Raw genomic sequence first — 26,019 nt, forward strand, 5'->3', positions numbered from 1 at the left:
TAGCGTGTGTAGTGCCAACAGTAAAATTCGAAGGCGGTGGTGTTATGGTGTGGTCGTGTTTTCAATGAAGGGGGCTTGCACCCCTTGTTGTTTTGCGTGGCACTATCACAGCACAGGCTACGTTGATGTTTTAAGCACCTTCTTCCTTCCCACTGTTGAAGAGCAATTCGGGAGTGGCGATTGCATCTTTCAACACGATCGAGCACCTGTTCATAATGCACGGCCCGTGGCGGAGTGGTTACACGACAATAACATCTCTCTAATGGACTGGCCTGCACAGAGTCCTGACCTGAATCCTATAGAACACCTTTGGGATGTTTTGGAACGCGGACTTCGTGCCAGGCCTCACCGACTGACATCGATACCTCTCCTCAGTGCAACACTCCGTGAAGAATGGGCAACCATTCCCTAAAAACCTTCCAGCACATGATTGAACATATGCCTGCGAGAGTGGAAGCTGTCATCAAGGCTAAGGGTGAGCTAACACCATACTGAATTCCAGCATTACCCCGATGCACTTGTAAGTCATTTTCAGCCAGGCGTCCGGATACTTTTGATCACATAGTGTATAGTTCAGACTATATTGAAGTCCATGGTTATTATATAGGGTGGTCAGAAACAGTCTGAAAAGTCTGTAAGGGCGTTGCAGGTTTGTATCTTACTGAGAAATAATTGCTATGAAGAAAGTTAGACACGTCGCGCCGTTTCCGAGTTAATTAGCATTGAAGTTAGCCAGTGAGGCTGTTACGTGCGCAAATTCAAGAGGCCCGCTAGAGACGGTGTCACCAAACGTATTCAACATTTGGTTTATTAAAACCGAACAAGAGAGCGATACAAAAATTGTACATGAGACACTAGTAAGGATTGAACCCGATCAAAGGCTGAGCAGTCTAGTGCGCTATCATCTAAGCTATGAGAACAACTGGCACTAAGCACATCTGGCGGACCGCTTGAATACGCGTGCGCAACGGCCTGATTGACTAATTTCAATGAAATTAGCGCGGAAAAGGCGCAACGTATCGAATTCTTTTCCAAACAATTATTTCTCAGCACAATCTACCCTGCAACACCCTTACAAGATTTTCAGACTGTTTTTGATCACCCTATGTGCTCACCCAATATTTTTACGTTCTGTATCTGCGTGGCCTGACGGCAGCCTTCTACCTATACTAGCATTATACCATTTCTTGAACGTTTCACCGACTTCCAAGGGCTACTATTAACAGGAGACCTTTATTAATATGAGAGAGTGAAACCTTTTCAAAGAATTCCTCCTTTATTTTACTTATCTAGAAGCTATTTTCGGTAAAGCTTCGTGTTGACAAACGTTTTCTGAGGTCTTGGTCACGCTGGGCAATATACTGCCTGCTTGGATGAGTAAGTGTTGTTGCTCCCAGACCGTTAAGCTATCCAACTGAGTGAGTTTTAATTACAACAACTGGAATATACAGCGTTACCACGTGCAGCTAGGAAATGCGGTACATCCATCGGGTATAGGAAGACATTTTTAGCTGTTAACAGAGCTTTCATATATGCTGTGAACATCTCTGTCTCTGATGTTCTACTGTACCTTATACCATACACCACACAATACTCTGCGTTTGTTTCTAAAAGCCATAAGCAGAAGGAATTGTATTTATGCTACTTTTTCTACAGCTGCATCTATATAAATACCCCGCAAGCTACCATACGATGCATGGCGGAGGGTACCTTGTAACATGACTAGTCATTTCCTTTCCTGTTACACTCGAAAATTTAGCGAGGGAAAAACGATTGTCTATGTATTTTGTTATAAATCCACAAAATTTTTTATTAATCAGCTAGTTCATTTCGACCAGCTACGACCGTGTTCAGACCGAAAAAAATAATATACAAAGGTACCTTGATGTACATTGTCTCCAAATTAAATAAAATATAGAATCAGAAATAATTATTATCAAAAATAACAGCATTTTCGTACCTGAGTGAAGCCAGTACATTAGATAATCCGTGTACTGGATTCACCAGCTACGGAAATGCTGTCATGCTTGCTAATAATGATTCTTGATACTGTAATATGGAATCAGAAATCATATTAGCAAAACTGAAAGCATTTTCCTGCCTGATTGAATCCATTACTTTACATAGTTAGTGTACTAGATTAATTCAGGTACGGGAATGCTGTCATGCTTGCTAATAACGATTTCAGGTTCTATATTTTATCTAATTTGGAGCCATTGTACATCAAGCTGCCGTTTTATGCTATTCTTTTGGTTGTGAAAATGGTCACAATGACCTAAATCAACTACCTGATTAATAATTTTTTTGTAGTCCATGACTAGGTCTATAACAAAATAAATATTTCCTGGATGGCTGTAAATCGGTATTGCGAATATTTTACAACTCATGGACTGTCTATGTGCCACTGTACGAGCCGTAATTTCTTTTATCTTGTCCTCGCCCTCCTTACGCGAGATGTTGTTGGTAGTAGAATCGTTCTGAAGTTAGTCGCAAATGCTGGTTCTCTAAACTTTGGCAATAGTGTTCCTCGAAAAGAACGCCGTTCTCCAGAGATTCCCATTTGATTTCACGAAGCATTTCCGTAAATACTCGCATGTTGATCGAACCTTCCGGTAAGAAGTCTAGCAGCACGCATCTCAATTGTTTCCATTACTTCCTTTAATCAGATCTGGTGGGAATCCCAACCACTCGAGCAGTACTCAAGAATTGGTTGCACAACTGATCTGTTTGTGGTCTGCTTTATAGATCAGCTACAAACACTCGAGCAGTACTCAAGTATGGGTTGCACAACTGCTCTATTTGTGGTATCCTTTAGAGATCAGTCACATTTTCGAAGAATTCTCCCAAAGAACAGAAGTCGACCATTCGCCGTACCTACTACTGATCTTATGTGCTCGTGCCATTTCATACCGCTTTGCAACGATACGCTTAGATATTACATCGAAGTCACTGCTTCAAACAGCACACCACTAATACTTTAATCGAACGTTGCACCATTGTTTTTCCTGCTCGTCTTCATTAACATACATTTTTAGCAAGCTGCTATATACCACACCAAGAAAAATTCTGTTTTAGCCACTCTGTATCATTCTACTATCACTCAACGGCGACACTTTCTCGTACATTCCAGCGTCATTATTGCAGCAGGCACTTGTGCTTAGGATGACAACTTGGAGTCATCATAGAATATTTAGCTCACAATAACAGCCAACAATAATAGTAATATTAGTAGCACTAGCAACAGCTGCTAGAGTTGTCGTTGTAGGTGGTGTGCTAGTTTGAATTATATCAGTAGTTGTAGTTGCAGGTACTGTAATACAACTAATAGCTGACGTATCAAGAGTCAACTGCAGCGCAAAACACAACTTAAGGGGATAGTCTAGTAAAAAATGAAACTTTTCCCTAATTAATCAACTGGTCTCAAATTTTCAACATATAATTTTTGCATATTGTTAAATATAAATACAAAGTTATAACTCAATCTATCCAGCCGTTTTTGAGAAATTATTATTTTATTTTGAAGGTTTTTTTTAAAAAAAATCTTCTTTTATACAGTAAATTTAATTGAATGAGCTTGAAAAATTTTACTCTGTATTTAATAATATAGACAAACAGTTCTGTGTAAGTTTTAGTGAATATCTTTTACGGCGACATTAAAATTAATTTTCAAAGTTCTGAATATTTTTATTGAAATAATCAAGATATTCACATATCAATATTTTCTTTTCTAAACTTTTTTTTCATAATTATACTCAAGACTGTTACTACTGATAGTAAGAGCTATCTCAAAAAATTTCATTACATTTAGGAAATATTTACTATGAAAAACTTATATTTGAATGTTAAATTTCACAAACTAGAGAGACGTGCAATTAAAGCTACGCAACAGAATCATTCCCAGGCCCTTGCACTTCAGTACACCTGGGCTGTAATTTGTTCTTTTTTGAGCTACCTCAGCTTGTATGGTCGTCAATTTTAATGCATGTCGTCGTCTTTTTTCAGATTCTAGGAACCGTTTGGCCTTTTGCTTCCTTCTTCGCTCGTCTTTCATTTCACTCCTTCAAGTCCTTATTGCTGGCAGTGGAGTGGTCTCTGTTGTTCTTGTTGCTTCTGTCAGATAGCACATTTGATTTAACTGTGAAACGGCTTCTGTCACAGATAGTTCTACTTTTCTTTTCGATATAAATACATTCTTTGGACACTTTTGTCAGATTATACTATATAAACACTCATTTGCATTTTGAGTCTTTCCAGCAGTGCATCTGGAGAGAACTATATCTGATGCCAGTCTCTGATAAACATTTATCATTGTAACAACAACAGCTGGTCTCAGAGCACTATGGATAGCAGTTTTATGTGTTTCTGTTTGTTCTCCTTTGGCTAGAGCACAATTAAAGAAACACCAAGAATTCTCGCCTTTTGGATACTTCATGTTTTGCGGTTTCTCATCAGTGCTTATGCAGTGGTACAATGTTGCGTAGACTGCACTCTTCATTGCCGTAGTCTCTGGAGCATTTTCAACAATGGCTCTTCTACACACATAAAAAAGTTTGACATCAGCTCGGTTCCGAGAGCTCCGGAACTTGCAGAGAAATTTGGAATAGAGATCAACATAAACATCATTTCCGCCATTTTTATTGTTCATGAAAACCACACATTGCATGTTGTACCGTCATACAGAGAGACCTCCAGAGCTGGTGGTCCAGATTGCTGACACACCGGTACATCGAATACACATTAGCCGGCCGCGGTGGTCTAGCGGTTCTAGGCGCGCAGTCCGGAACCGCGCGGCTGCTACGGTCGCAGGTTCGAATCCTGCCTCGGGCATGGATGTGTGTGATGTCCTTAGGTTAGTTAGGTTTAAGTAGTTCTAAGTTCTAGGGGACTGATGACCACAGACGTTAAGTCCCATAGTGCTCAGAGCCATTTGAACCATTTATTTGAATACACAGTAGCACGTCCTCTTGCCTTGATGCATGCCTGTCTTCGTCGTCACATACTATCCACAAGTTCATCAAGGCACTGTTGGTCCAGATTGTCCTACTCCTCAACGGCGATTCGGCGTATATCCCTCAGAGTGGTTCGTGGGTCACGTCGTCCATAAACAGCCCTTTTCAATCTACACCAGGCATGTTCGATAGGATTCATGTCTGGAGAACATGTCGGCCACTCTAGTCGAGCGATGTCGTCGTTATCCTGAAGGAAGTCATTCACAAGATGTGCACGATGGGGGCGCGAATTGTCGTCTATGAACACTAATGCCTCGCCTGTATGCTGCCGATATGATTGCACTATCGGTCGGAGGATGGCATTCACGTATCCTACAGCCATTATGGCGCCTTCTATGACCACCAGCGGCGAACGTCGGTCCCACATAATGCCACCTCAAAACGGCAGGGAACCTCCACCTTGCTGCACGTCTACGACGATTGTCTGTTTGAAGGCATATACGACACTCATCGGTGAAGAGAACGTGATGCCAATCCTGAGCAGTCCAAAAATGGTTCAAATGGCTCTGAGCACTATGGGACTTAACATCTATGGTCATCAGTCCCCTAGAACTTAGAACTACTTAAACCTAACTAACCTAAGGACATCACACAACACCCAGTCATCACGAGGCAGTGAACCTGAGCTGTCCATTCGGCAAGTTGTTGGGTCCATCTGCACCGCGCTGCATGGTGTCATGGTTGCAAAGATGGACCTCGCCATGGACGTCGGGAGGGAAGCTGCGCATAATGCAGCCTATTGTGCACAGTTTGAATCGTAACACGACGTCCTGTGGCTGCACGAAAGCATTATTCATCATGATGGCGTTGCTGTCACGGTTCCTCCGTGCATATTCCGTAGATAGCGGTCATCCACTGGAGTAGTAGCCCTTGGACGGCCTGCACGAGGCACGTCATCAACAGTTCCTGTCTCTCTGTATCTCCTCCATGTCCGAACAACATCGCTTTGGTTCACTCCGAGACGCCTGGACACTTCCCTTGTTGAGAGCCCTTCCTGGCACAAAGTAACAATGCTGACGCGATCGAACTGCGGTACTGACCGTCTAGGCACAGTTAAACTACAGAAAACACGAGCCATGTACCTCCTTCTTTGTGGAATGACTGGAACTGATCGGCTGTCGGACGCCATCCGTGTAATAGGAGCTGCTCATGCATTGTTGTTTACATCTTTGGGCGGGTTTAGTGACATCTCTGAACAGTCAAAGGGACTGTGTCTGAGATACAGTATCCACAGTCAGTGTCTATCTTCAGGAGTTCTGGGAACCGGGGTGATGCAAAACTTGTTTTGATGTGCGTATAGTAATGAGTCAATTTCACAATTGTTTCTTCTTTCAAACTTCCATGTGCTTTCCCACCGAGAGTCACGTTTTGTGCCCGATTTCCCTTCACCACATTTCTCAGTCCTGTCTCAAGTTGTTTTGCAATATGATTCACGCACTCTTCCTTCAATATTTACATTCAGTTGAACTAATTATATGTTTTCTACATTTATCTTTTGAATTTCACGAAACCCTTTCGTATTATAACAGTGTGTATACGAAACAACATATTTAGGATTTTTTTTTACGAAATTCAGTATTTTATCCCTTTAAGTCATCATCTTCAGACGTTTGACAACCACTGTTGGATACAGACCTTCTACAGACTTTGTAAACCTTCTTTCTCAGACACGCTGGGAGCTCGATACTGAAAATTCCAGGCCATTTTTACTCTCCAGTTGTGCTTCTCATACAGTCGTCCTCTTCAACTGACATAAATATCATCAACTGATTCTGGGACTTCTTTCCTCATTTATACTATTTTATTTTCCATATCTTGGTTACATGCTGATTAATTCTGTTAAATTAACATTCAAGCTTACTTTCAAACTTGCTGTATCAACTTCTTCGTTATTTGCACTACAACAAGCAGTAGGATGTCATCCTCAAGACGAAGGTGGTTGAGAATATTTTATTAACTCACATTCAGTCTTCCTATTTCCAGTTTAAGGAATGTATTCTTCAGTGTAGTAACATAGGTTGAATGAATGCCTTCTTTCACTAGGCCTGTTAGTACAGATTTTGTTCGCTCTGAGTCAAAAGCTTTATCTAAGACTATGAATCCAAGACAAACTGGTCATTCATATTCAGTTATCTGTCCCATTATTTCGTTGATGGCTTGCATATAGTCCACTGAATACACACTTCTAAAGCCAGCTTGATCTTATTTGCCAGCCGGAGTGGCCGAGCGGTTCTAGGCGCTACAGTCTGGAACCGCGCGACGGCTACGGTCGCAGGTTCGAATCCTGCCTCGGGCATGGATGTGTGTGATGTCCTTAGGTTAGTTAGGTCTAAGTAGTTCTAAGTTCTAGGGGACTGATGATCTCAGAAGTTAAGTACCATTGTGCTCAGAACCATTTTTTGATCCTATTTCCGATTAACATCTAATGTGTTTTTACTATATGGTTGGCGACAATTGTAGCTAATATCTTAAGCTTCACTGACAGGAGGGTAAAATGTCTACACTTTTTTATGTCTCCTTTCTGGTGACGTCGAACTGTCTTCCTCGGGAGACATTCTGCAGACAGTTTTACAAGTTCCTTTTGTAGTTAGTTTGGTTGTTTCAAGTTACAAGGATAAAGTTGCACGATAGATCTTAATGACGTGAAACGAGTCATTTTAGATTCTCATCGCAGATCTATTTGAGCATGTGGCTACATTCTGGACGTTAGTAAGTCCTAAGCCCCACCTTTTACACCTTACAGTAATAGAAATTCTTCTACGCTATAGAAGATGTCAAGGATTACCTTTCCTCCGGCTTTAATCATGTTGAAATTCCGTCATTTCCAGCTGCATTTTCCTTTTCTCATAACGGGAATGCCTTTGTATATCTCATCAGGCATAATTTCTAGCATGACGTTATATTCGTTATTGACCATGTCTGATTCTAACTCATTTCTTGCACGATGTGAACATTACAAGATTTGGAATGCTTGTACAATTGTCTCTATTACTAATTATTCTCCTGTTTCTATCTTACTGATGAAATGTGCTGTCTTTTCGTGTTCTTGTTTATTGCTATTCCTCTTATCATATTTTCATTGATTGTTCTCACATCTCCTTGAAGACATTTCAATATGATCTTGCTCTATTATCGTCTTCGTGAAACTCTCTCTTTATGTTCAATAGCCGCCTCGGTCGGTTTAAGATTTTCTTTCCTTTAGCTATTTTCGATATCACATCCACGATGTACCAGAAATTGTATAATTATGGTTTATGTGGGAAAAAGAGGGGGGTGGGTACCAGATTCGATCCAAGTGTGGCTCAGTGCCCTCTCTTCATTTAACGTAACTTCTACGACGTGATCATTAGTGGTCGGAGGTGTAAATGCATGACATATGAGAAATCTTTCCAAAGTAACCTTTTCTGTCTTCAACTTAAGCGATTCATCATATCTACGGAAAACCTAAGTTAGGACAGTTGGACGGGATTTTAAGCCTTGCACTTCCCGCATGTGAGTATAGTGCCTTAACCAGTGCGTTATATTTGCAGATCTATCTCGATATATGCATAATACGCTGAATTATCCTCTATGTTTTCGATATGAGCCTAGAAGGACTTCGGCGAAAGATGGGATGTCCGTATAGTAATGAAAAAAATGAGAATCATACGTGTAGCTATTCAGAAAAAACACTGTTTTGAGAAATTTATTTTAGGTTTCTTCGATAAATTAGAAAACGTCTTCTAACAACGCTACCACAACAAAGGTCAAAATTTAATAATGATTGTGGTGTTGCTCATGCTGCTAAATACTGCATTTTCGGGCAAAAACAAAGTTATTATGTGGCAGGTGTCATTAGAGCACAGTTAATAAAATCATTTCATGTAATAATGAATAAACTAGGCACTCATCTTTTCGTGTTTCCCACGCTGGTCTCCTTGTAAAATAGTGGCTCAATCGTCAAAAATGTAGGTGGTGATGATTCCAAGCTCGGATGCAAAGAGGCCTAGGTTTTATTCTGCTATATTCAAAAGTTTTATAGATGTGTTTCACAAACCATTCTTGAAGATTACATTTTTTCAGGACAATGGTGATGTAAAAAAGTAATCAGCACTCCGAATTTAAGTTACACTTCTTTTTTATTACTTTTGTTGCAATATCACGTAACACAAAACATCACTTCACAATACAAAACATACTTGAAAACATCTTCCTCACTGTTAAAGTTCACATTTTATAAACTGACTACAATATGCGTCTTTCCAACATGACGTCCAAGACTTGACTTTTTCAAGGTCCGACTCCCTAACTAACTAATAATCGCTTACGCACCCAAAAATCAAAGTTACAAGTACTTCAAAGATCATAGTGACAAAATAAAGAATACACACAAGAATAATATCATTGCAATATAAACATATCGATGAATCAAAGAACTTCTACATTAATGAAATCAAATCTGAATGTTGTCTCAGAAATATGTCAACTACTTTACAGAAACACAGTAGAATATTACTGGTATCGAGAGGTTCAGGTGAGGTGCCGTAATGGTTACGTAATTCAAGTATCATTACAGTCTTCAGATACTCTTATCAGACAAATGGGGAATAACGATCAAATTAAGCAGTGCAGGTGAAACAGAGAGGACGGCTGGGCAATAAGGTGGAATATACGCCTAGTGCAGGGATGGCTTTAACGCGCGGTCCACAGGGTTCCTAAACTGAAACATTTGTCGTACTAGATTAGTAACAGTTGTCCGCTGTGGACGCAGGGGCATATAACCGTGACGTGTGTGTACGTGTGTTTAGTCGGACGTTGCACTGCGCCAAATAGGCGTGTTATTAGGAAAAATAGCGAACATTTAGGAGAGTGAGACTCACCGGGCTGCAGGCGTGTGGTCATGAGGATGGAGAAGTCCTTGGGGAAGCCTTCCGGGAAGAGCTCTGCGGTGTGGACGCTGCTGAGCGCGTGCTTGCTGATGTGGTAGGCTTCCGCGCCCGGACACCTGCCCTCCGTGCGGTTGACGCCTCGCGGCAGAGCGCTCAACAGCGCCGCCTCCAGCACGTCCACCACGCCATCGCCTGCAACACAAAGCACGCTTTTCCCTGTAACATTCGTCACGTCTATAGCTATATACAATAATTTCACTAAAGCACATTGTGTGATGCATATGTACCTCACAGTATACAGGGCATCCCATTTGTCTTGCCTCCCAATGACTTTTTGTTCAGAAGGTAAATAAAATAATTGTTTAAATAAAAATAAATTTTTAATATACCACGTTTTTAAATCGGACTAGACAAGCAATAGAGAACATGTTCTCTCCCTCCATCATTTTGCTCAGCCGTGCCCGTCCGCTAGAATTTAGTTTAAAATCAATCGCATAATTTCTGCCTAACAGACATAAAGGTATGAAAGCGAAGTTCCATGCGGCTTTTCGACGGATGATGCTGTAGTATACAGAGAAGTTGCAGCATTAGAAAATTGCAGCGAAATGCAGGAATATCTGCAAGGGATAGGCACTAGGTGCAGGGAGTGACAACTGACCCTTAACATAGACAAATGTAATGTATTGCGAATACATAAAAAGAAGGATCCTTTGTAGTATGATTATATGATAGCGGAACAAACACTGGTAGCAGTTACTTCTGTAAAATGCCGGCCGAAGTGGCCGAGCGGTTCTAGGCGCTACAGTCTGGAACCGCGTGACCGCTACGGTCGCAGGTTCGAATCCTGTCTCGGGCATGGATGTGTATGGTGTCCTTAGGTTAGTTAGGTTTAAGTAGTTCTAAGTCCTAGGGGACTGATGACCATAGACGTTAAGTCCCATAGTGCTCAGAACCATTTGAACCATTTTTAAGGCGGGTGCCAGGTTGAGATTCATTGGGAGAGTCCTTAGAAAATGTAGTCCATCAACAAAGGAGGTGGCTTACAAAACACTCGTTCGACCTATACTTGAGTATTGCTCATCAGTGTGGGATCCGTACCAGGTCGGGTTGACAGAGGGGATAGAGAAGATCCAAAGAAGAGCGGCGCGTTTCGTCACAGGGTTATTTGGTAAGCGTGATAGCGTTACGAAGATGTTTAGCAAATTCAAGTGGCAGTCTCTGAAAGAGAGGCGCTCCGCATCGCGGTGTAGCTTGCTGTCCTGGTTTCGAGAGGGTGCGTTTCTGGATGAGGTATCGAATATATTGCTTCTCCCTACTTATACCTCCAGAGGAGATCACGAATGTAAAATTAGAGAGATTCGAGCGGGTATGGAGGCTTTCCGGCAGTCGTTCTTCCCGCGAACCATACGCGACTGGAACAGGAAAGGGAGGTAATGACAGTGGCACGTAAAGTGTCCTCCGCCACACACCGTTGGGTGGTTTGCGAAGTATAAATGTAGATGAAGATGTAATAAAAACGTGACTAACAGTATATCAAACAAATGTTGTTTGCCTACCAGCAGGATATTAACCAGCACGATTACCTTTCTTGCAACTTCGTTCGTTACGAAGATACGGTACGAACAGCAGTACGGGAAGGTCGGGTGAAGTACTCACGGCAGCAAAAGCGACCGTTGCCTATTTTTTTGCTCTGATCAGTGTTACTGTGCGGTCAGAATAGTTATAGTGTTCACTATTATTGCTGTCACTCAGTTTTAGAGAGGCAGCTCGTTCCGACATTTTATAGTAAAAACGTTTCTGATCTTTTATCGTCTGAGACAAGGCAATTGATTTATATTATTCTTGTTACTTCACTTATACGTAGAGTAATACTTTGGAACAGCGTCCTTGGGACTATAAATTCAATTCCTTTTTGTTTCTTTCGGTTTCATAGGTTCATGTGTAAACCGCTAATACCGACAACGTGCCCGATGGGGTAAAAATAGCGATACTACTCGTCGGAAAAAGTGGCCATGGATTTTACCCCAATAAAAGTTAGTTACTTTCTATTTATCATACATAGTACTACAGATCGCACTGATTTCTAACCCTTTTATATACAAAGATATCATCCGTCACTTTACCCCTTTGTGACGATTTTGAGTTAATTAATTCATATTACTCAAAACTTTTCCGTTCTATTTGGTGTAAGGCAAAATCCGATTGAAAACGGGCTGCTGCAAGCAGCTTGGTATTATTTCAGAAACTTTGACATCACTATGCCTAGAAAATACATGCGGAATTCAGAACAAGGTGATGTAACTCGTCCACTTGTTGGAGTTTCCAAGGTACTAGAACCCTATATACACTCCTGGAAATGGAAAAAAGAAGACATTGACACCGGTGTGTCAGACCCACCATACTTGCTCCGGACACTGCGAGAGGGCTGTACAAGCAATGATCACACGCACGGCACAGCGGACACACCAGGAACCGCGGTGTTGGCCGTCGAATGGCGCTAGCTGCGCAGCATTTGTGCACCGCCGCCGTCAGTGTCAGCCAATTTGCCGTGGCATACGGAGCTCCATCGCAGTCTGTAACACTGGTAGCATGCCGCGACAGCGTGGACGTGAACCGTATGTGCAGTTGACGGACTTTGAGCGAGGGCGTATAGTGGGCATGCGGGAGGCCGGGTGGACGTACCGCCGAATTGCTCAACACGTGGGGCGTGAGGTCTCCACAGTACATCGATGTTGTCGCCAGTGGTCGGCGGAAGGTGCACGTGCCCGTCGACCTGGGACCGGACCGCAGCGACGCACGGATGCACGCCAAGACCGTAGGATCCTACGCAGTGCCGTAGGGGACCGCACCGCCACTTCCCAGCAAATTAGGGACACTGTTGCTCCTGGGGTATCGGCGAGGACCATTCGCAACCGTCTCCATGAAGCTGGGCTACGGTCCCGCACACCGTTAGGCCGTCTTCCGCTCACGCCCCAACGTCGTGCAGCCCGCCTCCAGTGGTGTCGCGACAGGCGTGAATGGAGGGACGAATGGAGACGTGTCGTCTTCAGCGATGAGAGTCGCTTCTGCCTTGGTGCCAATGATGGTCGTATGCGTGTTTGGCGCCGTGCAGGTGAGCGCCACAATCAGGACTGCATACGACCGAGGCACACAGGGCCAACACCCGGCATCATGGTGTGGGGAGCGATCTCCTACACTGGCCGTACACCACTGGTGATCGTCGAGGGGACACTGAATAGTGCACGGTACATCCAAACCGTCATCGAACCCATCGTTCTACCATTCCTAGACCGGCAAGGGAACTTGCTGTTCCAACAGGACAATGCACGTCCGCATGTATCCCGTGCCACCCAACGTGCTCTAGAAGGTGTAAGTCAACTACCCTGGCCAGCAAGATCTCCGGATCTGTCCCCCATTGAGCATGTTTGGGACTGGATGAAGCGTCGTCTCACGCGGTCTGCACGTCCAGCACGAACGCTGGTCCAACTGAGGCGCCAGGTGGAAATGGCATGGCAAGCCGTTCCACAGGACTACATCCAGCATCTCTACGATCGTCTCCATGGGAGAATAGCAGCCTGCATTGCTGCGAAAGGTGGATATGCACTGTACTAGTGCCGATATTGTGCATGCTCTGTTGCCTGTGTCTATGTGCCTGTGGTTCTGTCAGTGTGATCATGTGATGTATCTGACCCCAGGAATGTGTCAATAAAGTTTCCCCTTCCTGGGACAATGAATTCACGGTGTTCTTATTTCAATTTCCAGGAGTGTAGTACTTTAAGGAAATGGTCTGTCGGAAACAGTATTCGGACGCACAGTATGATCGACCAGGATCTGGTACGGATTTGTATCTCAAAGTTGCCATGCCGAATTCAGTGTAGAACCACAGTTGCAGCAAGAAATATGAAGGAAGTATAAGCATTTGAGGGAGCTTTACAGGAATTAGGATACTATAGGGATATGGAATTGCAGGAGCCCATGTGATTTGTGCAGAACGGTCCGTCCGCCCCCCACCTCCCCCCCTTGGAACGGCGTGAACTCGACAATCAAAATTGGAGAGACAGGCACACTCCAAGGCTTGACGGTGGATGATGGAAAAGCCATGCGAAACGTGAGCATTGGCTACCACGCAACAGGCGAGACGAGCGTCGGCACGACAGTAGGAGAAATGATGGAGGTCATTCCTATCGTGTGGGAACTGTGGAGATCCACAACCCAAATTCACAGATAAATAACAACCAAAATGACACCATGTGAAGCTCACTAGCGGTGAGCGTTCCAGACATGCCCATCGAATACACAGACTTGCCATGAGTATTTCTCATTGATTTTGACAAGCTGTGAAGGACGCAGTCAGGGGAAGAGGATAATGAAGGAAGTATGTCCGATACCATAATTGATAATGAAGTGAACACTTCCTATCCGATAACTGATATAGAGATGAATGGAAATGTGATAGCGTGTATTTTAGACTCAGTGAGTCAGGTATCCGTGCGGGATAAAATGTGTAGGAGACAAGTATGGCCTATTTTCAGCATGCAGATAATGAAGGTGCACGGAGCCATTATATTTTTAAAGGAGCAATCGTAACGGAAAGAGTTTAGGTCGAATTCGTGTAGACGCTATCTTGGGAACGGATTTCGTGTGGTGTGGCGTTTTTGTGAAAGGTTCTCGTCAGTGAAATTTGAAGGTCAAGACATCCGGTCGAAGTTCAAAGAAGATTCGAAGAGAGCGAGAAAGAGGGAATTTGAATCGCTAGGTTTTACGATTGCCATAGAGACCGAGACAGGCGTGTTTGGTCACGAAGAGGAGCCGCGAACAGTCAATGAAGAGACAAAAGCAGAGAAAGGTCCAATCATGGATTATGTGAGTTATGATGATGGGCGAAAAAGGCAAAGGCAATAGCAAGTGTACTCCACGATCTGTTGCACACTGCGGAAAAGAATGTAGCGGCCACAGAAAATTGTGAGGGTGATAGTGAGAAAAAGGAAAAAGGACAAAAGCGAATATGAAGACGACTGTGAAGAGTGGGAAGATGTCACTCGGGCGAATCGGACACCGAGGAAATGGAGTACGCGAGCTATAATATGGATATGAATTTGGTCCAGTCTCTCATATATTTGATTTCAGTGGATTTTTAGCCGCGCGTTGCGGTTACCAAATGGAAATTTGTGGTAAGTGCTGTGAGACCAAACTGCTGAGGTCATCGGTCCCTAGGCTTAGAAACTACTTAATCTAACTTAAATTAACTTACGCTAAGGACAACACACACACCCATGCCCAAGGGAGGACTCGAACATCCGACGGGGGTAGCCGCGCGAACCGTGGCAAGGCACCCTAGAGCCGCGGTTACGGTCAGAGAATGGGGGAGTAATCCCGCAAAAGCGTAGAGAAAGTAATAAAGAAGATTGGAAAGGAATATCCACACGTAATTCTGACAGTAAAGAGACGATATATGTGGGGTGCATTGCGCTCTCGAGCGGATGTCAGATTTATGGATGCGTTGCTGGCACACCCAGAAAAGGACTAGGATAGTGAATCTGGCGGAAAGTGGCGACACAACCGTAAGAACAGGAAGAGGTAATCCGGCACCACTGTTTATAACTATGAAGAAGAGGAGAGGCCTTCGCCATGAAGAAAGAGACAATGGTGATCAAGATGACCCATGGGGTAATCTATTTGAATTGTTGCATAAGCGCAGTATTTTTCAGTTTTGTAGATGGTGAAGCTATTTAAATTAGAATGTATAACAAAGTAAAAAAGAGTGCAGTGTAGGTAATAACATGAACAGAAGACTAGTGTGGGCACCACAATGTAAAATTTGAAGAGAGAAGAGGTAAAAACGATGAGAGATTCAGACAAATTCAAAGTTGCGTGTAAGGCAATTAAAAAAAATAATGTTTGCAGTCGAAGAGAAAGTACTTCTGTATTCAAGGAGAAACCAGAGTAGTAAAATGTCCAGAGACGTACCAAATTGCCTCGTGATCCGTTATCATATACGTTTAAGCTCTATATTAATGGTACAGAATAGTGTACCCGTGTTAATTTTACTCGGGGTTACATGTTAGTGGTTTTTGTCTGGGGAGAACTCCGGTAATGTAGGTTTAATTCGTGGAGACAGTGTGGACGACATATGAAGTAGAATAGTTAAGTAAACCACTTGTGGCGAGTACCTAAAGTCAACGTGAAGCGTAGGTATATTGATGATTCTTTGTTGATGTAAATTGTTGCATTTATTTTGTGTCACGTGATATGCGTGATGAAGAAGAGAGAATTAGTGGCTGCCAATACCGAAGGAGCACTGAGACTATGGCGATAATGAAGCGATTTAGGGATCTTATATGATGAAGCGAGCTATGAAAATTATATGATGAATCGAAACTGAAGCTAAATGATCCCAACGGCAAATTAATATCGTGTGGATTTGTATCTAACCATGTCTGTTGGCAGGAAAAGTATCTGCGAGATGAAGGATTCCAAGTGAACAATACATAAGAAAAAAATGGCTCTGAGCACTACGGGACTTAACATCTGTGGTCATCAGTCCACTAGAACTTAGAACTACTTAAACCTAACTAACCTAAGGACATCACAAACATCTATGCCCGAGGCAGGATTCGAACCTGCAACCGTAGCAGTCGCGCGGCTCCGGACTGAGCGCCTAGAACCGCTAGACCATCGCGGCCGGCCATAAGAAAAAGACAAGTTTTGGATACATAGTATTACGCACGACAAACGGAGGTCTGTTAATGAAGCAGTGCAATATTGATGAACCGACAAATGATCAAAGATATACTGCAGGAATGAAAAATATTAAGTAAGGAGAAACACACTAAGGTAAATCAAGGGTAAATTATTCTGTACCTTATCTGAAATGAGTTATTACAAGGAGTTTTTGTGAAACGATGTACGAGGAAGAGAAAATATTGAAATATTAACAGGAAGGCGAGGAAAGGTGATATGATGGTAACTATTTCCCAAACAGGTAGTATGAACACTTTTAGCGTAGAGGGCCATTTTTATGAAATAAATTTATCCTTTGCACTCAATTCAACTAATGCATATGAGCATAAGGAAGTTTAGTGATGTCTCAAACGACCGACCTCTAGTACCATCACGTACTCAGATATAAAAAAAGTACGTTAAAATTCTATGAGCATGTTGAAAAAATGGAACCGATAAGATTAGCTAGGCAAGTTGTGGAAATCTACGAACTCGGCGTAAAGATAAACTTGACACAATAAAATGGATTGGAGCAGTAAAAGAAGACCTGAAGGAAGCAGGAACAACACAGCTTGATCTAGAAGACATAAAAAGCTTTAGACAGAAGGAGACAAGCCCGTTATAGGACAAAGGAACTAATATGAGCACCAAGAAAAGCCAAAACAAAACCCTTTAAATACCCGTTGTTGTACATCGCGTGGTCCAGTAGTTTCCAAATGTGAATAATAATAATAAATAATAAAAAGAAGCACTACAGTTTCATTAAAAATTGGTGGACTTGCACTAGAGAAAATATATAGCGGAGGGAAATGGTGCTTGTATGTGTGTGTGTGTGTGTGTGTGTGTGTGTGTGTGTGTGTGTGTTTGTTATGGGCTTTCAAAGGCAAGGTTATCAAGGCCCTGGAGGAAACGTTAGGTGTTGTGGGTTGCAGGGTGTGGGATGTGGGTATAAGCATAGGAATATGTTGGGTTGTATCTATGGAGATGAGGATGGGGTGGATGGTCGGAAGACAGAAAGAGAGCAGGGGATTGAGGTGTAGGCAGGGATGTGGTATGGAGCGGAAAAAGATAGAGGAAGATGGAAAAGGAAAGAGGAGCCCTGATGTGGGGTGAGATAGGTGGGAAAAATCTATATTTGATAGGACGGATAAATATCGGGGCAAATTTCATAACTGGGAGAGGGAGTCCGTTGGCGTTTCGTTGGGAGTCGTTATGGAGCGTGTGTAGGTTTGATGGAATGTGTAGGTATAGGTGCCGCAGCGTAACACGAGGTGAAATTAGGGCGGAGGTAAAATGGTTGCTGGAGTCGAGTTTGCGGATAGTGTACGTGTTGACAGGTGTTAAAAGTGAATGAGGAGAGCTGGGTATTTAACGAGATGGGGAAAAATCCATATGGTGGGGAGGTAAGCGGATGCAGAAAATGAGGAGTGTTTTAGGTACAAGGATTTGGAGGGAGTGACAGAACTTCGGTGGGGCAGATAGAGATGCAGTATTAGCATAGGAGAGGATAGATCGGGACAAGATTGTGTAGCTGTGAAGGATATTATAGGGATATAATCCTCATGTTTGGCCAGTTAGCTGTTGTGGTAGTAGAAGTACCTGCCACCTACTCTGAAGCTAAGTAACGGTGTCAAATACTTAAAACATTTCGGTTTATGTAATTAACTCCTTTAATTTTCTATTCATTGGCCAAGTGAATAGAAGGCGTACCCATTTAGGGGCAGGGGAGTGGAGCTTCCCCCCCACCCCCCCACCCCTCCTGGTAAAGAAAATATTAAAAATCTGATATTTGCAAACTGATTCTCATCCCAACCCACCACACTGATGGATGTATGTATTCAGCATCGGTTTGAAGAACGCCCAGACATGTAATGAATACGGAGAAATAGCAAGTGTACCGAGAACTGTCATGAAACCTCAAAACTATTTCCTTTTATTATTATTGTCTTCCTGGATGTGGTCCTGTGATATTAATAAATATCTGGAAACACATTTATGTTAAGGTATATTTAAAAACACATTTACTACATGGATACATGTAACATGAACTACGGTCTGCTGAGATTCCGTTGCAGACAAAAATAAACGAACCGTGAATATTATAAAATAAAAAGCCTTTTATTTAGTTGCATAGCGCAACCACGTCTCCAAGAACATAATAATAATATAGAAGCAACTAAGGACCCAGAAAAAATAAAAAGATGACTCGTTATTCGCAGCTATTCGCCTCGCGACTGAAAATGCGAGATGACTGGATTCTAAAAGCTTCTACGTTCAGTTAGCGATGTCTTCTTATCTCGTGCTACCAGCCAATGAAAAAATCCATTAAAATGTGAATACAGAAAGTATTCGTATGAAATTGAACGTTTACTGTCTGACAGCAAAATAGTATGTACACATCGCATACAAACTATTCTCTCTCAGTCAAGCGCGCTATGGGCAGTAGGTACATACTGTAAAGTGACAGAATTAAAATGCGTAGTGATTAATAAATACAGTTTTTCGATAATTTTCAGTTTTTTGTAAGGCTTTACTACTCGGCTCCTCAACGCTCTTGAGTTGAGAGTTTATAAATGCAAATGCAATTTACAATAAAAATTATGTTTGTTTGGATGACCAGTTGATTCCAGTCACATGTTAGTTACTCACACTGCTAATCTGAAGTCGTACCGGGCGATGTGGCGCATGGGGCAGCACACAGGACTCATTCTGAAGGGGCCCATAAAAAATACCCCCCTCCAACCCGCAACAAAATTGTGACGTCACATTTGTCGGCTTGTCCGTCATACTTCGCGAACGATCGTCTCTGGAGCGTGGTTGGTTGATTTGAGGGAGTGGACCAAACAGCGATGTTATCGGTCCCATCGGATTAGGGAAGGATGGGGAAGGAAGTCAGCCGTGCCCTTTCAAAGGAATTATCTCGGAATTTGCCTGGAGCGATTTAGGGAAATCACGGAAAACCTAAATCAGGATCGCCAGACGCGGGTTTGAACCGTCGTCCTCCCGAACGCGAGTCCAGTGTGCTAACCAATGCGCCACCGCGATCGGTGCAGACCCCATGGAAAATCATTATGTCAATGGAAACGTACCCACTAAAGATCTTAACTTTGTTGTGTACTATCGAGAGCTTGTACGTATTTAAAAACGCAGCTAAGAATTATTATATTTGTCTGTAATAGTTACTCACTCTTCCCTCCCAAAGACGGCTGCCGGCATTCGTAAGACCTGCAGTGTGGCGTGCTGTGACGTACGCTCCGCGGCCTTTCTTCTCGTAGGCCTCGCATTCGGAAGGACGACGTTCCAAATCCCCGTCCAGCCAATCAGATTTCGTTTTTCCGCGATTTCTTCCAAATTACTTAAAGCAGATGTTGGTATAGTTTCTATGAAAGGGCAGGCCGATTTCCTTCCATTAGTCGAGCTTCTGCTCCTTCTTCAGTGAGCTCGTTGTCGACGGGACGTTAAGCACAAAGCTTCCTTTGTTTTCGAAAGTCCTGACAAACTACCTCCTTAATAAGTGTAGTAGCAGCCAGATTTTTCAGTGTTTCTGTATGGCAGGAAGGATCCAGTTGGTGAAGTAAACAGCTCTGCCTTGCAGAGCAACATTTCTACTTGGACGGCCACCTTCCTTAGTAGTTATTACTTTCATACGTTTTTATCTTAAATTTACTGCAGTTTAAGAGCGTTACACACAAAAGCAGAGGGCAAAACAGGTGACACCACAGTAGAATTTCTGTGTAGACAACGTGAATGAAATCAAGTGAAGCGGAAAGAACGCGGATGCTGCAAAAGAAAAAGCGGCTACCCAGGGGCTAAAAAATCATCAAGACTGAAAATAAAGCCATGTTTTTTTCCATTAAAATCTCTGATAGCAACGAGGGGAAAACCTGATGACTTAAAAAGTAATACAAAAGTACTTGTAAAGTAGTTATAAACATCGTAAGTAAATTCTACATCACATTTATAAAAGAAATCTCTTCTTAATTGATAAGAATCGAAATGTAGAATCATTTTGTGTATGCTTTAGTTATAGAACTACCATTGATGTACATCGTCAATAAAAGCAAAAAGCGTCTGGTGTAACGCTATCCTCAATTATAGTACGCTTAAGATAGAAGAATCACACAACAACTGAAAATTTATATTTACTGTATCTTAATGATAAGTAATAAAAATTCAAAAGAAAACTGGCTTAAAGCATACTCAGGATGTGTACGCAAATACTGTTAGTGATAAAAGAGCAGTGCAAGTAAGTCGTTCGTAAGGCAGTAGCAGGCGTCTTTTACCAGCGATCGGATGTGGTGGACGTGCCTAGAGACATCCGATTAATGGTGTGATCCACAAGTGGAGGTGATTGTCGCTATGTATATCTGTCGGTCAATCGAGGGCAATGGACCTGGCGAGAACGAACGAGAAATGCACATGTTTTTGATTGAAGGCAGTTCTGGATTCCTTTGCCGCATCGTAAATATAGTAAAATACGAACAGTCAGCCCCACTCCACTTAGCGATGTAAAATCACATCTGCCACATTAAAGTTTAGTTCGTTTAAAAGAAATAAAGCGTATCTAAATGTTATTCCTGAAAATTTTTAAAATCATTTTCCAGTTCGAAATACCAATCACAGAGTCCATTGTTATATAAAGAAGCAAGACTAAACAATAGCTAAGTCTCGACAATGCATTTGCCAGTATTACTTAAACGTATTTGCTTTGGTTTAAATTTCGCTACCCTGAATTGGCCAATAGCAAAGTGGTTCTTATATCCGATTGGTCAGCTAAAATCATTTGCAGAACAGAGAACGATTCATTCGGATTTACAATCATAGTTCACAAATGATTATATTTAAAACCTTGTTTTATTCCTGAGTGTGAAAGTGGATTGAAACTGCTGATAGGAATGAAATTGTCTGTAAGATTCATTTTTGCCTCTTCCATGATTACAATTCTCGTTACACGAATGGCAGTGTAGCTAATTGATTGAAGTCAGCCACAACCAGGCCTTTCGGGTGTGAATACAGATTTTTTAGCTTCAGCTTCGTGGCTATTTTAGAAATTAATCAAAACCATTTCATAGAATTTAAATATTTCTGCAGCACTTAAGAGGCGTAAGCCAACAGTTGTGATCACTTAGGTTATCTAGCCGCGCCCGAAGCCTAGATTCACAGTACACTTGACCTACTAATTATTCACCTGTCCTGTAATTATCTGTGCTGCTGCGATACTTGCCGGCAATATAGCATTTTTGGTACATCAGATGTAATCGCATGCATTTTGGCATTCCAATTTAATAGATAATCTGATTTCCTCGGTTATAGCAAACAATTAATGATATATATTTGCAACTGAAGTCGCTGTTTACTACCCGGTTTCAACCCAACAATACTTCAGTTTGGCCGGCCAGTGTGGCCGAGCGGTTCTAGGCGCTTCAGTCTGGAACCGCGCGACCGCTACGGTCGCAGGTTCGAATCCTGCCTCGGGCATGGATGTGTGTGCTGTCCTTAGGTTAGTTAGGTTTAAGTAGTTCTAAGTTCTAGGGGACTGATGACCTCAGATGTTAAGTCCCATAGTGCTCAGAGCCATTTGAACCATTTTTGAACTTCAGTTTGCACTCGGAATCGTCATTATCTTTACGACACTAGTTTCACTCTGGTTATCTTCACTCCGGAATATTTCCCATGAATTTTAATGAATCTTAAATCAAATACTGTTTGACGCAAGTGCCATTTCATATGATGCGTGCTCAAAAGTTAATTTACGCTTAGGCCATTAAACTTTCGACGCATTTCGTTCATAAATTATCATTACTTTACTTTCCCCTGAACTCTTTAGTTAATATTTGCTTGTATCACACTTCGATTTCTTAACTTCCCTCAACATTCCTCACATTTTTTATAATCACAGAATTCGATATAACTCGTTTCACTCCAGATTCTTTCTACCTGCATTTGCGTCACGCTTCCGTAGTCAATCCCCGGCTCCAACTCTGTTATTCCTATTGACTAATTTAAAATACGCGTCCACTCACCTCGCAAATATCTCATTGTCGAGGCGAAAACGCCGAGCGTGTGTCTGTCTCCCGAAACAAAGTGGCACCCCAATGAAGGTGGTACTCTCACAATGGCCAGCACTTTATGAGACTCACGAGAGTAGAATAACCGTGCAGTCTATTGGTTATGTAATCGGATCGTTTGATCACTAAGGCAAATATGTTTAATGAACAAAATAGTAAGCTTAGAGACTGATGACCTTAGCAGTTAAGTCCCATAAGATTTCACACACATTTGAACATTTGAACAAAATAGTAGAAGCAAAGTGAGGGAGGAAGTATCCTATACTCATCAATATCTTCAAATATTGCGATCTTTCTCAGTAAAATTTGGGACAAGAAAGCAACACGCAGTTTACATAAGGTTCTAACTGAGAATCACACTCATTTGCAGAAGAACCGTAAATATTTATTCTGTGTGCATGTGGAGGAGAAGAGGCGGTAGAAGCGAAGCGAGGGAGGAAGAATTCTATACTCACCTCTGTCTTCAGATATTGCAATCTTGCACAGTCAAATTTGGGACAAGAGGGCAAGATATACTTTACATCAGTTTCTAACTCATAATCACACTCACTTGCAACAGAACCGCAAATATTTTTTTCTGTATACATGTAGAGGAGAAGGGGCGAGTATAAAGCTTAGTAGAATGATTGTGGAAAACGTTGATTGGTCCAAATGTGTCATCCTCAACCATGGCCGAGCAGGAATCTAAGATTGTAATGCCGCTTAATATCCATCCTTCGTTTGTTGGAACACGTTCCACATCTATTGCCTTTAATGTTTTCCTTTGCTCTTGACCTCACGCAAGTAGTTTTTATATGAAAATTTCAGAACGAGGACTGTTCCTATAGGTGCAGTTTGCTTCGCTAATACATCAGTTTCCTCATTATAGTGGATAACAGCTTGGGAATCCACTCACAGCACACGGACTATCCATTTACTGAGAACATATTCCAGCCCCACATCCAATGTTTTGTCCCATCTCCGAAGCTGAAAATTTTTAATGATACTCGGAGCTGGACACAATTCATATGTTTAAGAAGGTATATGAAGATACGAACGTGAGTGGTTCCAAAATTGCCATTGTCTTCACTGTAAACTCTCAAGTGCTTTTAAGTAGTTTTAAGACTTTCATGACTTGGATCTGAGGGGATAGAAAAGAACATCCAACATACTCCTCCTGAGGAATTTTGGAACGATCTATATGCAGGATGATCAGAAACAGTATGAAAAGCTTGTAAGGATGTTGCAGGATAGGTAGTGCTGAGAAATAATTGTTAAGAAAAAATCCGATACGTTGCGCCATTTCCGAGTTCAAAATGGTTCAAATGGCTCTAAACACTATGGGACTTAACATCTGAGGTCATAAGTCCCCTAGAAAGTAGAACTACTTAAACCTAACTAACCTAAGGACATCGCACACATCTACGCCCGAGGCAGGATTCGAACCTGCGACCGTAGCGGTCGCGCATTTCCAGACTGAAGCGCCTAGAACCGCTTGGCCACAACGGCCGGCATTTCCGAGTTAATTAACACTGAAGTTAGCCCGTCAGGCCGTTGCGCGCGCAAATTCAAGTGGTCAGCCAAATACAATTCGTATCAGTTGTTCTCACCGCGTAGATGATAGCGCACGAGACTGCTCGGCCGTTTGATCGTGTCGATCCTTACTTACGTCCCAAGTCCAATTTTTGTATCGCTGTCTTGTACGGTTTTAGGAAACCAATAATAGGACACATTTTACGACACCATCTACGGCGGGCCACTTAAATTTGTGCCTGCAGCGGTTTGCTTGGCTAATTTCAATGCGAATTGACTCGAAAACGGCGCAACGTATTGAAGTTTTTCTTAAGAATTAGTTTGCAGGAAAACTTCCCTGCAACAGTCTTACAAGTTTTCCAGCCTGTTTCTGAACAGCCTGTATATAGAGGTATAATCGGGCCTCTAAGCTTCGACGAGACGATTAAATCTGCAATTTATATTTATATTCTCCGAGCTTGTCATATTAAAATAATAGACTGGAATCTGGCAGCTGGGTGTGTCAGGAAGCAAGCTATGAGTCAAAATTTCAAAACTGGTACAAATGGCAGAAATTTTTATTTCTACTTTTGGAGGCAGTCCGTAATTGGTAAATGAAGCATCTGCTTTGATAGACAGTACTATCCATGATGCCATCCCTTGAATGAATAAATTATCTGACGCCATTCGAAGTCTCATGCTCAGGGCATCTCTCCTGCCTCCACTAAAATTGTGTTTGTAGGCATCTAACGCGTGGCACGAATGTTTCTCTATTGAAGAGAATCTTATATAGTGAGAGAAATGTTAGGCGCATTGTGATACAGTGTGCAGCCACAGTACAGTTTAGATCGAATAATCCCTCGGTGCATGGTCAGTATACACACATACATAGTCTGTATACCGTAACATTTTTGTGGAAGAATGACTGTTCGATCTTAAATCATGAGTATAGAGAGTATAGAAACGGGGGTTTAAAATTGCACTCTGGGGAAAATCTTAGGAAACGAGAAAAGGTGCGAACATATTTCCTTCGTATCTAACATAGATTGATCTTGGAGTGAACAAGGTATTGATGCATCATATCATCATATTCGAAGGAATTCCGAATTCCGTTAGCTTGTTCAAGAGAATCGATATATGAGCGTGGTCATAAGCTCCCATAACGTCAATAAATCAGCGACGACGTTTTTTTTCCGTTTGAAAGGATGTGAGGTGGTATACATAGCAAGTGAATGCATATTCATAGTCCCTTTGCCTTTTCTCAGTCCATATTGAGTCGAAGGCATCAAATTACTATTTTCATGCCATAATTCGTGTTTTTTATACACAAAACGACAACGAGATCGGTCAATAGAAGCGATATTTCGATCTTTCCCACATTTCAAAACTGTAGTTATAGCTTGCGTTTTCCATGATTCCATTAGTTCCAGTTTCATCTAGTACTGATTAAAAAGGAACAAAAGCAGATCTTTATCTTCCGTGCGGAGTTTCTCACGCATAGAACGATGAAAAAAGTGAATAGCAGCACACCTATCACTCGATGATTTAGTAGAATTATTTAGTTCTTGTTAAGAGAATGGACGAAGCAGGATATGATGATTGCAATCTCCAGCAGGAGTTGTATGATTTGGGAATGGCACCGCGGAAGGAGCGAGTGTATCGATAAATTCTTCTGTCCACGCAGTTGTAGTTCGAAGAATGAATAGCAGTCGGCTGTTTCTAAAAGCATTGTTTTATATCAAATGCTTGTCGTACTGGTTGATTTACTGAGCGAAGAACAAAATTTAATTCACTCTTCCTTTTTTGCTTTTCTCAGGAATTTATTAACGGGCGCATTTACTTTTCACTTTCAAGAAGTTAATC

General features: G+C 42.1%; 1 protein-coding gene across 1 annotated transcript in view; it reads right to left on the bottom strand.

The window, feature by feature from the left end:
* The window catches only part of LOC126183837 (collagen alpha-1(XI) chain-like), a 533,300-nt gene that overhangs the window by 286,837 nt on the left and 220,444 nt on the right, over nucleotides 1-26,019 (bottom strand). The window contains exon 2 of the mRNA XM_049926098.1: nucleotides 9,869-10,069. Coding sequence (XP_049782055.1) covers nucleotides 9,869-10,069 — 201 coding nt within the window. The remainder of the gene's footprint in view (nucleotides 1-9,868; nucleotides 10,070-26,019) is intronic.

This window comes from Schistocerca cancellata, chromosome 4 (assembly GCF_023864275.1).
Source record: "Schistocerca cancellata isolate TAMUIC-IGC-003103 chromosome 4, iqSchCanc2.1, whole genome shotgun sequence".
In the NCBI taxonomy this organism is placed as follows: domain Eukaryota; kingdom Metazoa; phylum Arthropoda; class Insecta; order Orthoptera; family Acrididae; genus Schistocerca; species Schistocerca cancellata.